Here is a 15761-nt window from a genome sequence, read left to right on the forward strand (position 1 = left end):
TCCACCTGAGTGCATAGCATGGGAACTTCTCTGACAGCGGCTGCACATTCTCCTCTCCCCGCATTTCATCATCAAACATTCCCTCCTAATCAATACAGGTCAAATCTAGATCCCAAAGGGCTCCACAGCGAAAACTATTGACATCAACAGGTCAAGAATAGCCAAGAGATGATTTATACAGCAGAGAGTAGAAAATGTAAGCAGACAAAGGATACCGAACTCTAAGCTGGTAAATCAACACAGCTCCTGATTTACATCAGCTAAAGATAAGGCAGGGAAAAAAAAAAAAAAAAAAAAAAAAAAAAAAAAAAAAAAAAAAAAAAAAGGAGGATTTTTTTTTTTTTTTTTTTTAAATGACCTCAGATGCAAACAAGCTCATATCATAGCACTGTCCTACAGAGATGCTTTGACACAGGCAGGCTGGTACGACAGGGAGGCTCCTTCACTGACCGCTATTGCCTGCCGAGGCAGCCCAGGACACAGAGCAGAAGCAAGGAAGCAAAAACCTGCTTTGTTCTTGATTTCAGCAACCATCAGAAAAAAACACCCACCTCTCTTCAGTCGCCTGCCATTGAGAAATGAAACGTTTCGTGCCAGAAGAGGGCACTTTAACTACAGGCAAGCGTGAGCTGTGCTGCCTGGTGCTGACCCAGGCAGGCAGGCAAGGTGGGGAGGGGGAAACCACTTCATTACGCCCAACCTGGCTGCACTGGGAGGCGCAGAGGGGCACCAGGCTGCTGGGCCTCCAATCACCTCCTCAGAGTGGACACTGAGTGCTCATCTTCACTGGGTTTGCTTCCCTGACCTTGCTTAACATCCCCCATTGAAATTAAATTACCCCACTAACAGTGGAAATACCGATGCCCTGTCCCTACTCCTGTTCCTCCCAAAACACAGGCATTAGCTGAGACTTTCCTTTCTATTTTTAGAAAAAATGTCCAAATATAATACCTCTGAGCACTCCGTCTCTCTCTACCAATTTTGGTTGGAACCAAAAAATGGGCTCAGAAGTTTTGGGGTGAATGGCGAACGTATATGAAACACACATGCCAACTGCCCAGCAGAAGATAAATAGTGCCCTAAAACTAAATACTGCCTGCTTTTTCTAGTTGCTAGTTGTATCAGCCGGTTCAATAAAAGATTGGTGTCCCTACAAACCTTACCTGTTGCAGTGCATACATGGGTCCCATCCCTCCAGGCCCAGCATGATCAGCCACGTCTCATCTCCTTAGAAAAATCGTGCCAACAACACAAAAATTTCAGATGTTATGCAAAAAAAAAAAAAAAAAAGAATTGTAGGCAAGAAAGATGAGAAGAGATGAAGAAAAACAAATTGAATGATACAGCAAGTATGAGAAGTTAGGTCTGGCTTTGAGAGACTTTTGTTTCTTTTCTGTGGTGTTCCCAGTGATGAATCTCAAGCCATTTTCTTGTTTGAGATAACGCTACTACAGAGTAATAGCTAATGTATCTGAATCAGTCCATAAAGTCCCACTTCATCTATCTATACCATCTAATTCTCAGTGGCTCCCCCAGAATGGCTAGTCCTCTGTTCGCCTCTCCGAAGTTTCCAGACACATAAATAAACCAAGCACGGACAAATTGGGTCTGAAGGTCTGTTTCTCAGATAAATCTGGCAGCTGCCTCAGTTTATTGGCAGTTCATTTATCATCTCAAGAAAAATATTGATGGTTCTGGAGACATAGGCCCTTTCTGCATCCTGGTTGAAGGAAAGCTGTCCTTCCTGGCGGGCTTTGGAAAGAAAGTCAATGCAACAAATTCTACTTGGCAGACATGTGAGGGATGCAGTGCAAACAGGAATCATTAAGCAGGGAAGAAAGGACACTAGGATGATAACTCTATTGGCCTAGGAAGGGCCCAACCTTAAATCCTTATGGTATCAAATCCTTAAATCCTAAAAAAGCAAGAATATGAGGATGTGAGACTTAACAGACACAGTCATGGTGTTCTTGAGGTGAGGTATTACTGCTACTACACAGTAGGAGACGAGGAGTTTGAAGCTATGTTCTGTCTACAGAACCAGCCACTTACCAGACCTTGAAAAAATCCACAACAACTCAAAGATAAAAAGGCTTGAAAACAGGAATAATGGGACCAAAGTAATATAGACCCTCTTCCCTTGGGCTGGCAAAACCATGTGGTCCTGGCTCTACCACATAGCTGTGTTAGCAATCCAGCTGCCCCTCCTTTAGAAAGCACTGAGGAGGACAACTGAATCCTCTGAGCCATTCCCATCCCCTACCTTGATTAAGCCTCCTGTATTCCGCTTGAGTAGCCTGTTTAAGGATTTATTGAAAAGAAGTTTGAGATTGGTCATGTACTGAGATGGTGGAAAGAAATCTCACTTTGTACATCTTCTTCAACACTGCTCTAGCCACATGTCTGCAGAAACCAGACCCACATATTTGATGCTCTGCTACACAAGGTGTCTCAAGTAGCTACCTACACACTGGATTTCTGAGGGACTGGGAGATGAAGAAAGGATTAATGGGTTTTTACCTGTCATTTGGTCTTCTGTGGCACCGGATGACAGCTGCTGCTTTAATAAAGGTTGCTTAGTTTTAGAGAAAGTAGTAAGTAGCCTGACAGAACCATACATGCAACCCGACTGTGGGAGCATGTAATCCAGGAGTTGGTTTGCCAAGAAAGAGTAATGCACACCAATCATAATGACAGAAAGCAAGGTACTTGGGATGTTGCTTTAATACAGCAGTTTTCACAAGCCATGCAGCAGCAGTTGATTCCTAGGCTCTCCTCACCATATGACCAGAACCCCAGCCTATGCTGAACAGAAATTCAGTTACCTTAATGGGCTTTGAATCCCTCATAAGTTGTAGGAAATGGAAAAGTACAGCAAAACACACACAGACTGTTAAGCGCATGAGGAACAGGACGCACGATGATTACAGTGTGTACTCTGAAGCTGAAAGCTGCATCTCTCATTTTCTTGCTTATACCTGCTTGTGTGACCAGGGCAGGATTTATCCTGAGCAAAAGCAGTAACCATAGTGCACAGCAAGTACATACACTGCCGTTAGAGTCATCGGAGTTGATTCTCCATTGCTTAGCAACTCACAGAGTTGTGTATATCTGGAAGGAAAGTGTAGATGATATACCAACTCCAGAAATGATTCTGATCTGGTAATATTTTCCCACTCACAGTGTACGAGATAAATATTCAGAGAATAACTATGTAGGCTAGGAGACTTCAAACTTGAAAAAAAGAGGACTGATATGAGCACCATGGGGAAAGCAGATGGGGATCAATGCCACTTCCAGTGTAAAAATTAGGAATCACAAAATAAAGCATGCAGGTGGTAGGTTTAAAACAAACAAGACATTGCTAAGCTGTGGAAATCCCTGGCAAGGAGTGCTGTGTATACTAAAAATTCATACAGGTTCATGGGAGACAAATCCATTGAGTGTTACCACAGACATAATCAACATCTATAGCTGTGGGATCCCAAACCACTAATTGCTTGAAGCTGGGAGAATATTCAGAGGAAGTATTATTATTTGCTTATTCTATTATTATATCCTTCTCAGGCTTTTTCTTTTGGCCTCTATCAGAGATGAGACGCTGCGGAGAACTGATTTTGATCTGAGCTGATTTGGCTGTTCCATTAAGAGTTGAGACATGGGAGAATCAGACTCATCCCGCTCTTACAGGAACACAAAGGTGACCTTTCTGAACACTAGATCAAAGCTGCAGATTATCTTTACTTTCTGACTGAAACATGCTCAGACTTTGCTGCTGTGAGCCCCGGACAAAGTGTCACTTCTAGGTTACAAGAAAAGCTATTGGCTTGGGGTGAGCATGTAGCGGCCTTGCCTTGAACGTGTATTCATTTCACCCATGGACTGTACCTGCCACGTTTTTCACCCCTTTCAACAGTGGCCTGATGGAGAAGATGCAATCTGCTTTTTCAGGATGCCACGAGATATCCTTTAAGATTTTCAGAGATGTTAGCAATAAAAGCTTGCAGAGAAAAGGAAAGTGAAGTATGGTCTCTAGTCATTAATGACAGGCCCAGGAGGGTGATGAGATGTGGGATCTGTTTCCTGCGACTTTCCTACTATCCTCCTCTGGTTTCTAACAATAGAGATGCAGCTGTCCCTAGTAGAAAGATTAATTTTGGTCTCTGTACTCATTCAGCCAGCTATTTTTCATGAAACTTGTAGGAATGTAATATCTCTGAGACCTTCATCACTGTCAAATTTGGTTGCAATTGGTCAAGCAGCTGAGACAGACAGATACACATATAGCAAGACACTAATTTCTTTGCTGAGTTTCCTAAAAAAATGTCTCTGATGCCCTTTTGGGATATTGGTCTGAGAAACTAAAGATGTAGTAGTAAAAAATAGCTTCTGTTCCTTCCCTAGAATTCCCTTTAATCACCAAAAAGACCTGCTGAGCCTTCAGGTGGCAAAATATAAAAGAAGGAATAGTTTAGCTGAAAGAAAGCACACAGTGGGCAAAAAGCAGAAATTGGGCGTGTCTGAACAATGAAACACCATCTGCAAAAAATCCAATGAGGTGACAAAAAGTCATGGAGGACACATGCAAGGGGTAGGGATAATGACCTAAAGCCATAAACAAGATGGTGAGGATACGGACACAAAATGGCCAGGCACAGAGGAGAAGACCCAGCCAAAAGCGAAGAGGCAGAAGAAGGGAAATATGACAAACACAGAGACACACAAACACCAGTACAGGCTAGCAGAATAGCAGGCAGAGACCTATCAAAGAGACACCGACTGCAATTTTTCTGTTTATTGCTTTTTGAAAACTGCTTCATCCTGAATAGCTTTTTTCTCTTTGTTCCCATTGACATTTGGGAAAGCTCCAAAGCACATCACTGGCTAAAGCCCTCTCCCAACCTAAATCTTCAACCCACAGATGTTACTGTTTAGTCATATTAACCACCCCCCTCAGACATTTCCAACAAATTGTTAATAACTTTTAAGCCCTGCTCTCCGTTGCCTTTCAGATTAGCCTTGCCCTTTCCTTTGCACTTAAGTTTAGCAAGTGTTACTAATAGGAATTTAACATTTACCAAAGAATTATTTTAACTACGGGTCTAATAGCATTTGTATGGTGTTCTGAGCACCCAAGAGCCTTGCTATCAGTTCCATATGCTTAGTTTTGTCTAAGTTGCTTATAAGACAAAGAAAAAAAACCACAAGTTTACGGAAAAGCCAGTTGAAAAGTGTTCAAGACCTTGAGAACCGGATGCAAGAGGGATAGCTGTGCATGGAGGGAGCTTTCCCCCTTACATATATTAGCCACAACTCTGCAATCAGTCATGTAAATCAACTTCACCTTCCAGCCATTCAGTGAAAGCATCACTTGAGGTTGGTCAAAGTTATTTTCTCCTGTGTGTAAAAGAAATACTAATGGACAAATGTAACAATGTTTATTAACAGTCAAATGAATTTTTATACCACCAACAAGAACATTTTGAATTACAGAGCTTTGTGTTTACAGTCCACTGACTAAGCTGGCCTTACAGCAACCACAAGCCATTGATAGCTTGAATGGAAAGCAGTGATGGGGATTTCGATCAGTAAAGCCTTAGTGACAGTCTAGCACCAGTTAACATACAGTCTCTGAGATGAAACCCCAAAGGCTGAATTGGATATAAGATCATTTTTGGAGCTGGGCTTCTTCATCTTGGCTGGCTTATAGATATCAGTCTTCTCCTGTCGCTGGATATTGCCCTACCTGGGCCAAAGAGCACATTCTCCACCAGCACTGAATCGAAGACGGCTGGCAGAAAGCAGGGATGATATTTGCACATGTGCCTCTGTAAGACACTATGCTCCAACTGTCCACAGGGTCCCTACTCCCAAATAGGATTGTAAGTATTGAGAGCTCCCAAGTCACTCTGTGCAAATTCCCTAGCCCAGGCTCACAGCTTCTGAAATCTTCCTGCACTTGCTCTTCAAAGAAGCTAAGCTCCTGTATTTATGGCTAAAACTGACTTGAGAGTATTTCTGAGCTTCTAGTCCACTTCTGTACGCAGCCTGCTTATATTCTGGTCCCACACCAACCATCTCTTCTTTTCCCTGCACCTTAGCATCCTCAGGAAAGCAACCTGTGCACACAAGAGGAAGGAAAATAAACCACACCCTTATGGGTTCCCTCCTTCATGAGGCACAGCATCTGGGGACACCACAGCTCTAGAGCAAACCCCAGTGCCCACCTGCTGCTCAGCCTGACTTGTGCCTGACAGGACAGGTGGGCTCACAGCACATCTGATGCTTCATCCAGACTAGGTCCTCAGTTTGTACACTTCCCTTCACTTGGATATAAAACAGGCCTGCGAGTCTGACCTGCTTGCCCTCCTTCCCCACAGAAAGCCACGTGAATGCTTATAGAACAGGAGGTGTGCAAAGCACCTGGGCACGCAGAGAAATGACCCAGTTACTCATGACCACTCTGAATGCAGCAGTTAACTGAAAGACCATTTCCCCATGTGCATGGTGTTTGATACCTGGCTCCCAGCCAAAAGGTAATGGGAATCATATAGTTAAATCCCCAGGAAATGCTTTGAAGATACCTTCCAAGAGTGATATTCTGCATTTCAGAAATAAATAAATAAACCCTTTCTTTAAAAGAAAAAAAACTCACCTTTATAATAGCACTTTGCACTTTTATAGCATCTTTCATCTGAGGCTATCAAAGCACTTTGGGATGCACACACTAAGAAATCCATTACAAAAATTATAGATATTCCTAACTTGACTCTAGTCACTTGCCTTAATTTCCATTTCTTTACTGATACTCCCAGAAAGTGTCTGCATAGATTGATGCAGTCAATGCTACAGGCGACTAGATAAACAAATCTACATACAAATACACACTCCCTCCCCCCAACTCCCTCCCTTACAGCAAAATTAAGTATATCTCTACAGCACTGTCCAGTGTATTGAACTCTGTGGGGGAACAAGGTATATGTATGGGAACACCATACACTACTTTTGACTTTCATTCCACTGCACGTCATTAAACAGACTTTTTCTGTTTCTTAATTTTCTTTGAGCAGGTCCCCCAGTATATATCTGATACGAACAAACACGCAGATTCTTTCTGGGTATGAGCCAACAGCTGCAACCCTGAAAAATATCAGCTTCTTATATCATTAACTGAGTTTCCATGGTGCCCTGGGGCAGAGATATTGATGCTTGACAGCATTATCACTATAAAGTAACTTTACAACTCTATAATTTAACTCTATGCTTCCAGTAATATTAAGAGCATTTGAAATTGTGGCTGTAAACCTTGACACTCTTTCACACAGACTGGGGATTTGAAAGAGGATTTTGTTTTCTTTCCTCAAAGACAGCCCAAAACATGGTATTGAGAAAGAACCGAATAGTGGAGAGATGATGTGCAAGGAGGTCACTCTTAGGGAAATCTCTGCAGGATCAGGATTAATGCCACTTTTTGCAACACACAGAAAGGAGCCTGTTTCTAGGAGCTTAACAGAAGAAGGATGAAGAAGTAGACCTCTGGAGGTCTTTTGCTGAGTATATGCCTGACTGACTTGGAAATCATCTTGGCAACAAGCTCTAACTCAAGTTCAAACATAAAGCACACTGGGTAACCTCTGCAGAGCTCCCTCAGCTTTATCAGCACAGCCTTTCATACCTCATTGGCTTTTGCTAGTAATGTTGCCTTTATTGGGTGGGAGCAAACCTGCAAGGGCTATAATCTGGCTTGTGAGGATCTTCTCTTAACACGGCAAGGAGGATCAGGGCAGGCAGTTTCTAAAAACAGAAATGTAAAAAAGCCCAAATAGCCAAGTACATTGCCCTAGAGGACTGGCAGATCCATGAAGCTCTAAAAGTTATAGATGCCTTTACTATAATTGCAGTTTGCATACAGATTTCTTTTCCCCAGGACAAGCATCTACTGAGATCCAAGTACTCAAAGAGGAATCTGGGTATAAGCAAATGACTGCTTCCTCCAGCGGATTTAAGTTCTCAAATCCCCTGTGGTCAAGCAGCAGGCTTAAAAGTTAAGAATAAGAGCAAACCTGGTGGTCCCAACTGTGCTGACAGTCCAAGATTCAAGTACCTGCTAGGTGCCTGAAGAGACTCCAGTCAATCTAAGCTTTCATTCTGCATGTACCAGTATGCACGCAAGCTGTAGCCACATAAAGACATCTTTTATGTCCATAAACACAGCAGAGAGTTTAGCAGTGCAACTGTGCCTTGTTTAATGGATGCAAAGCTTCCAGTTCAACACATACAGTGAAATAGAAAATACCAAATCATATCACTGCAACTTGGTTCAGCTGTAGTGTTAAAATATCTAACTCATTTCTCAGCTGTTTGTGATGTGAAAAGACTTACCTTGTGAGAATAGTTGGAATGTCTCTTACTTCTGTGTTCTTCACCAATTATTTCCAAAGTGTTCTTTTGTTTGTTTGTTTTAAAAGAAGTATCATTAAATTCATTCTATATATTGAGGGCTTTGAATCAAAGAAGTAAATTGATGCACTTAGCCATACAAAGGAGAATCATTCCATCAGACACCCCATCTCCTGCTCTACTCAGAAGTGACTTCAACAAGTAAATCCATATACATAGATGATTAAAGGCCTGTCTTTGGGTGGGGGCATCCCCCACCTGAGAGAAACCATTAAGATTAAAACGCACCACAGCTGAGGACACGTTGCTAGTTCTGTTGCCCACCTATCTTGATGATTATTCTCTCTACAGCTACTGGGCTATAATCATACCAATTCTTGCCTCATCTCCATCATTTCTATCTTCCACCTTGTGGCAAGGCTTTGGAGGAGCGAAACCCTTTATGCTCTCTTATGGGCTGCCTGCTGTGCAGCAGGGATCCTACTCAAACACTCTAAAAAAATGAACCCAATAGATTTGAAAACTGTTGATATGAGGCTCCTTTACTCGCCACTCTCAGGTCAGGCTGTGATGGCTGCTGCTCAGCGACTACAGTGAAAAAGCAATTCTGGGTGTGCTATCAGAGCAGCACTGAGTCCTCCAGGGGTTTCATCCTTCCTCCCCCTTTTATCTTTTGCTCCGTGCCCAGCTCTGAGGCTGGTGTGTATCCAGACAGCTCAGCAGCTGAGCTGCTGGTGGCGAGTGCTGTGGACAGTTTACATGCTTTGTGTCATAAGCCCAGTAAGTGCCTAGTAAAACATGGTATTTTATGGAAGCGTATCAGCTCATTTTAAAGCTTCATTACCTGATGCTGAGCAAACTGTTGCTATGCCACCTTTTAATCAGTTGTCATCAAACATGTGCATGTGTGAGAAGGGTTTTAAACATTTCTCTGTCCACTTACTTCCAACAAGCCTACAATCTTTTTATTATGCCTTCGAAACAAAGTCCATTCACTGTTATCTACAGCACGTTATCATAGGGTACCTATCAGTTAGACACAGACCTACCAAGCACACACATACCTCTGAAAGAATGTGTAACAGGACATTCAGGAAGTTACACCTGATGCAGTGTTTCTATCCTGCAAAGCACAAGAGGCACTCCAGCAATAACCATCACCTACATCGGGCTAATAAAGGCCCGAGACATTCAAATAACCATATTAGCTCTCTTTATTTTGGAAGAGAACAGAAATCCATCACCCCACAGGATGCTGGGATCCCCAAACATACACACTCTGCACAGAGTGATGGAAGTTCCTTCACTCCCAGATTTCATTTAAAGTAAATTCTGTGCTTTTTTGTTTGTTTGTTTGTTAATAGAACAATCTAGATGTAATCCTCTGAATGCTCAATCTTTGAGGTATTAATTTTGGAGAATATATTCGGTCATACTAACTGGAGAAACTGGGAAAAGATTTTCACTTTTAATGATACCTTCCCTTGCTATTTTTAATTTTCTTCTTTTCTTGTTAAAAAAAAAAAAAAAAAAAAAAAAAGTTACTGCCCACACTGACAATGTCAGAATTTAAGTAACACTATTATGCTGAAAGTTCATCTCCCATTTTCACATATGTAAGGTACCCATTTATCTCAACAATTGCTAAGTATGTTTCAGTCATGCAAGTCTGAACAAAATGCATAATCTTATCCAGTGTAGAAACATATCTAATACAGGCTCACATAAAGGCTTGTACAGACTGTGGTGTTAGCACCTAAGCCCTAAGCACCTAACATGAAGAGAGTAAAAAAAAAAAATTCATACCCTTGTACAATGGCATGAAAGGGGGTGGTACTGTGATCTTATTTGCCATGAATGCTGTAAATGAAAGAGGCTGACAGGTAGAATTGCATGCCACCAGTGCAAACAGAAGACTATTCACAGTTTGTTCAGTTTTCTCACCTGTCAGATGGCTTTATTTCTACCAGGCAACTCTAGAAAAATGTTGAGCTAAATAAATACCTTTGTAGAATCTGGAGATTATCAGTTGTTTTGATCTCTACACGAGCTAGTATAGCTCGTTTCTGAATATGGGGTATGGTGTCCTCTATAGGCTCTGCTCAAGACCGTGGGTTGCATAAATTCTGTCCATTCTCCAAATTGGAAGCTGAGTCTCAGTTTGTAGTTTGTCATCTAACACTGTAAGCTTTGAACAATTTCAGCCACCCTGATCCAGTTTCTATTCAAAAACGAAATAAAACAATAAAACAACTCTATAACCTAATAGCATCACGGTGGGATGTTCATCCTAAGAAAGTAAAAAAACAAAACAAAACAAAAAACAAAAAAACAAACAACACAAAAAAAAAACAAAGCAACAACAACAACAACAAACTCTTAAGAAATAAGGCTTTGAAGGCAGATTTCTTGCAAACTTTCCCTATCAGTTCACGGTATTTGGGCTCACTGTATTTTCTTCATTTATTTGCTTGACTTGCTGTCTGCATGTAGCTAGATAGTTAATAGAAGCACGCCTGTCCTTGGAGGCCAATGTGAGCTGACTGCCTGTGTCTTTGGTTCAGGTCCATTAAAAAATCTGAGCATTAATTAATCACTGACTTGCAAATAGCTTGGAAGAACTGTTCAAGCTAAATGGGAACATTCTGCAGTTGTTTTACTTTTGGTCACAGGCACTTCTGTGAGATGAAACTTCTCCCTTGCCAGGATACAGTGTGCATAAATCCAGCCGCTCCTGTGTTAGAGCAGACCAGCCCAGAGACTGCCTCAAGCAGCTCCATTTCTTTCTCTAACTAGGAAACTGCACACATGAGGAAGAGCTGTCATAAGCAACCCTCCTGAATCCTTTTGAAAAGGAAATAATAAAACCTACCCAAGGCAAAATGCCAGCAGTGCATACTACATGGGCAGTCTTCCTTGCTTGCTCTCTGCCAGTCTGGTCCAAACCAGCCTTTTCTCCTTTTTCACTCAGCTAGGTAAATCTGGGACTGTGGAAATCAAGTCAATACCTGAGTTTGCCACACCTCACCAACAAGAAGGTTATCTGTGAACTGGAGCCTGCTTGCTGCTGACAGGTACAATGAGCGAGCTGAGAATAATGCAGCTGTCTGAAGAAGACAAACCAAGCAAATGGGTAGAGACACTAGACCCCACACCCAAAACCTCTGTAATGTGAAGCACAATAAAAAAACCTTCATGGAAAAAGAAACTAAGCCAGCATGACCTACAAGTCATCAAGAAAAATGTATTCAAGGGAATTGTGATCTCATTTGTGTTGGGACTCTTCCCACTCCTCACTGCTAAAACTGCTTTTGATAAATAAGGCTGATAAATAAGCAGTTGTCAGTACAATGAGTACTAAGTGAGGAGGAAAATTAAAAGTGAAACTAAGGCACATGTTCTTAAAAGGCCAAAATACCAACATAAGAAAATAAGTACCCAAACCTAACAACATGAACATTTTGTTCTCAGTGGCAAGATGCAGTATATACGTGTGTTGTGCAAGTTATTCCTTGGAGATATTTAACCTTACTGGGCAAAAAGGAGCTTGTATTTCAAATGATAAAGTGTTCTAAATCACCTTGATATATTCAGTCCCCTTCTTCCCCCAAATTTTGCTTTAAGAGAAACTAAACCAAAAAAACAAACAAAAACAAAAACAAAAAAAACACCCAAATGATTAAGAATTATTTTCCTTGCTCCCCAGTTCTCCCACCATGTGCATACATACACAGATAATGAAGAATTATGTGTCATATGAAAAATTTTCCCTCGCTACCCTAAAGCTGTAAACCTTCCCCTACTTCCAAAATGCAGCGGAGAGGTAAATAGGCAATCACAGCTAATCTTCCTCCCTCTGCAATATTTCTAAACCTGTGGAAACTTCAAAAGCTACCAAGATAGAATGACAAAATGAAACAACACGCCCAAGCTTAAAGTGTGGGTGCCAGTTATTTAATTAAGCACAATGACAAAAAGTAAAAGAAAAACATAAAAACAGATCATTAGACCAGAATTCTACAAATTGTTGATACACTGAGATAGCCAGATGGATACATGTTTTTTGAGCAATGAGACATTGCATGTACACGAGTCCTCAAAAATGCGAACAACTCTGTCAGTTTTATTTGTAGAGCTTGCTTTCCATTTCTTTGTCAACCAGTATTAAAGATCTGGCCCTGAGGCAGCTGTAGAACCTAATGGACCCTTTAGAGCCTTTTGGCTGCAGTTCAAAGGCAGAGAAGATATTTTAACTCAGCACCAAAGATGTAGTTTCAACTTGCTATTAAAACAATGATACAAACACAGGTATAATGAGAGAATAAGGGGAGAAATGAAGAAAGAAATGGAAGACTGTGGAAGGGAATGGATCAGAGGCTCTCCAGGACTAGTTTCTGTAATAAGTGTGTGAGACAATCTCCTACAAGAGGGAAATAGCTTATTTGATCTAATATGCCTTTCTCTTCTTGAATTTCCACAGTATGGAGAATCAATATGAGGGAAATTAAAGCATCAGGAGCAGACTCACATTTCTACTTGTGTGTTCCTATCTCAGCAAACTCTTATTGAGATAGAAGTATTTACCTTAAGTGCTCAGTTCACGTGCGCTGCAAGAGGAGGCAGGATTTCAAAAGGATACATGCTTCTTCTGTGTAGGGGACAGCAGTTGTAGTTCCAGCCACGATGTAGCTGTAGAATGAGACTTCCAGTGTGTAGCAGTAGGACGTATCATTTAACAGCCCACCAAGAAAACGCCTGCCTGTCCCTGCTTTCACAGCATCTCGGTTGAAGGATGTACTGGACTGCAGAGGAAAGAACACAAAGACATGAAGAGTTCACGAGTGGAACAAGAGAAGGGTTGGGAAGGAGTCTGTTAAAATAGAAAACAGCAAAGTTCACATTGCCGAATCCCAATTATGTTATTTGAGACCGTGATATTTTTCAATGGTGGCCTGGAGAGACCATTAATGGAAATACAATTCTGGCGTACAGGCTATAAATAACATCTTGCAAACTTTCACAAAATTAATCTCAGTTCACAAGTCACATTAGCTTTTCTCCTTCCCTTTTGGATAATACTTAAAGAAAGCCTGTTGTATGCACGAGCCAAAAGGGAACTCTCCAGACCCTACATCTCAGAAGTTATGATGGATCATTATTTGAATATTTAGTTCCTTCTCTCTGCTGCATTCTCCTATACCATAAGCATTCCCCCCAACTCCTTATCCTAGACTCTTTAAGCAAAGTAGAAATACAATAGTATTTACATTTTAGTGAAACTTTTTTACCTAAGATATTTGATTAGTTTTTAAATTAGGTCACACAAATTTCCATATCACTAACTTAGAATGTTAACTGGATGTTGCTCTCTGGGTGGAAAAATATACTACACTATTTAACAGCGTTAGCAGCACAGTACAAAGGACAGTATTTTGTGTTATTACTGAAGATCTGGCTTTAAGAACCATACAGCTTTATGGCTATTCATTTGAGGGGTGGAGGGAAAGATTCCGAGTATTTCCATAAATGAGTTTTAGCTTTCCTTTGAAGGCATGACATCTTGACACTCAAGGGGAGATCATCAGGTTGATTTAAGTCTTAGAGCCTGTTTCTACCGACTAAACAGAAAAATGGAATCTGATTTCATTTTGGCTACCAGACCCTATCAAAAACCTAATAACCATTAGACTGAGACAGTCTGGGCTTAGCACAACCTAATGACCATTAGAGAGAGGAGAAAAAAAAGAAGCATAGCAGATCCAACTTGGTTTGACTGTGTAGAAAGTCTTAGTATCTTCTGCACTGAGACTTTCACATTGCCAGAGAAACGTAAAGAACCCTTAACATATAGCTTACGGTTCAGCCATTGTGCCCACGGTGAATTATCTGAGCTATCCAGGGGGTCCTCCTATTGAACCTTGCATCTTCTTTTACTAACACAATGTTAGTGTGTATCAAATCTTGTCAAAACCAGGGGATATAAGACTCTTTTTTTTTTTTTTTTTTCTTTTCTTGTAAATAAGATAAATAAGTAAATAGAAGAGATGCAATCATTCAAAATGTTAAAATCCTGTAGACTGAGAGAGTCATGCTAACACTGAAATAAGCAACAAAAAACAAAACAAAACAAACAACCAAACAAAAACAAAAACAAACAAACAGAAATACCTGTGGGTTTATTAGCATTCAGAATGCTTTCTAGGCTCTCATGTTATAAAAAGGAAGCCTTTCCAGGTTAATTAGAGTAAGATGGAATTGGGTTTCTCATTAGCATTATATATAGAGCTTTCTAAATGTGACGTCGTCTTTGTGGTAACATAATATTTAGCTTTGTGGTAAAAGGTACACAGAATGTATTCTGCTATATACTTATCATATAATTTTCTTCAAATTGCATGTCAGGAAACTTGAGGATGCTCTGAATACCTGGACAGGGAGATAAAGCGCTCTTGAGAACTGATGGAGAAATTAATTGCTAATTTGTTCTATGGAATGAAATACTCAAGGAGGTTTGGAAGAGGGAAAGTTCTCTGAATACCTGCAAAGTCTTCAAAAGACTACCGAGACTCTGGAACTGAGAAAAGCTCTGTCTTCACTTAAGATCAGAAGCAGAAAGGAAGGTGATCATACTCTTGGGGATTGCCTCAAGTACACACTGATTTCAGTGGACTGTGCTTCATGTTCAAATGAATGTGGAACATTTAATGCACAAAAGCATCAGCTGGTGAATATGGGTGTACGAAGCATGTACGAAGCCAGCTCAAAGAAGAAGACAATGTGTCAGAACATGGCACTGCTCAGCACAGGAAAAAAACAGAGAAATGTTAGAGAAGTGATTCAGGGCAGACATTGGGGACAGAAATGCTCCCATAGTTAGGAAACTCAGGTACTGATTGACGTAGAACATCTATGAAGATTATGGAATCTCATCAACTACGTTTAAGAACAAATTGGACAAGTATCTGTCAGGTATCTGTCCATCTATCTTTGGGATACAGTTTGGACATGAGCTCCTTTTTATATCTGTATTTCCCATGATTTCAATCAGGCTCGAGAAAGGTTACTAGTTGAATTCCTCAGAGATTATTCTTGATATAAATCTTACATAATATTTTCATCACAGTCCTTGGCACAGTAAAGGAGGACCATGCCAACAAAATTTGCTGATGACACAATGTGGAATGAATCATCATTATGGGGGAGGCTCTGAGTATCATACAAAAAAAAGCAGTGGGATGACTTTGAGAACTGGAGTGATAGTACGCAGATGAAACTCAGCTGCACAAGTGCCAGGTCATGTACTCAGGGCCTAATAAAAAACAATCTCTGCTATAAGCTGAAACCTCATCAGCTGGAAATAG

At 40.9% G+C, this 15761-nt stretch overlaps 1 protein-coding gene and 1 long non-coding RNA gene across 3 annotated transcripts in view; both read right to left on the reverse strand.

The window, feature by feature from the left end:
• The window catches only part of LOC311440460, a 65029-nt gene extending 56579 nt beyond the window's left edge, over nt 1–8450 (reverse strand). The window contains exon 1 of the long non-coding RNA XR_014695431.1: nt 8383–8450. This is a non-coding gene — a long non-coding RNA (uncharacterized lncRNA). The remainder of the gene's footprint in view (nt 1–8382) is intronic.
• The window catches only part of BEND5 (BEN domain containing 5), a 931317-nt gene that overhangs the window by 75362 nt on the left and 840194 nt on the right, over nt 1–15761 (reverse strand). For both annotated transcript variants that reach the window (XM_084527421.1, XM_084527420.1), the window contains one exon: nt 13040–13202. In XM_084527421.1, coding sequence (XP_084383547.1) covers nt 13040–13202 — 163 coding nt within the window. The remainder of the gene's footprint in view (nt 1–13039; nt 13203–15761) is intronic.

This window comes from Aythya ferina (genome assembly GCF_964211825.1).
Source record: "Aythya ferina genome assembly, chromosome: 8".
In the NCBI taxonomy this organism is placed as follows: Eukaryota; Metazoa; Chordata; class Aves; order Anseriformes; family Anatidae; genus Aythya; species Aythya ferina.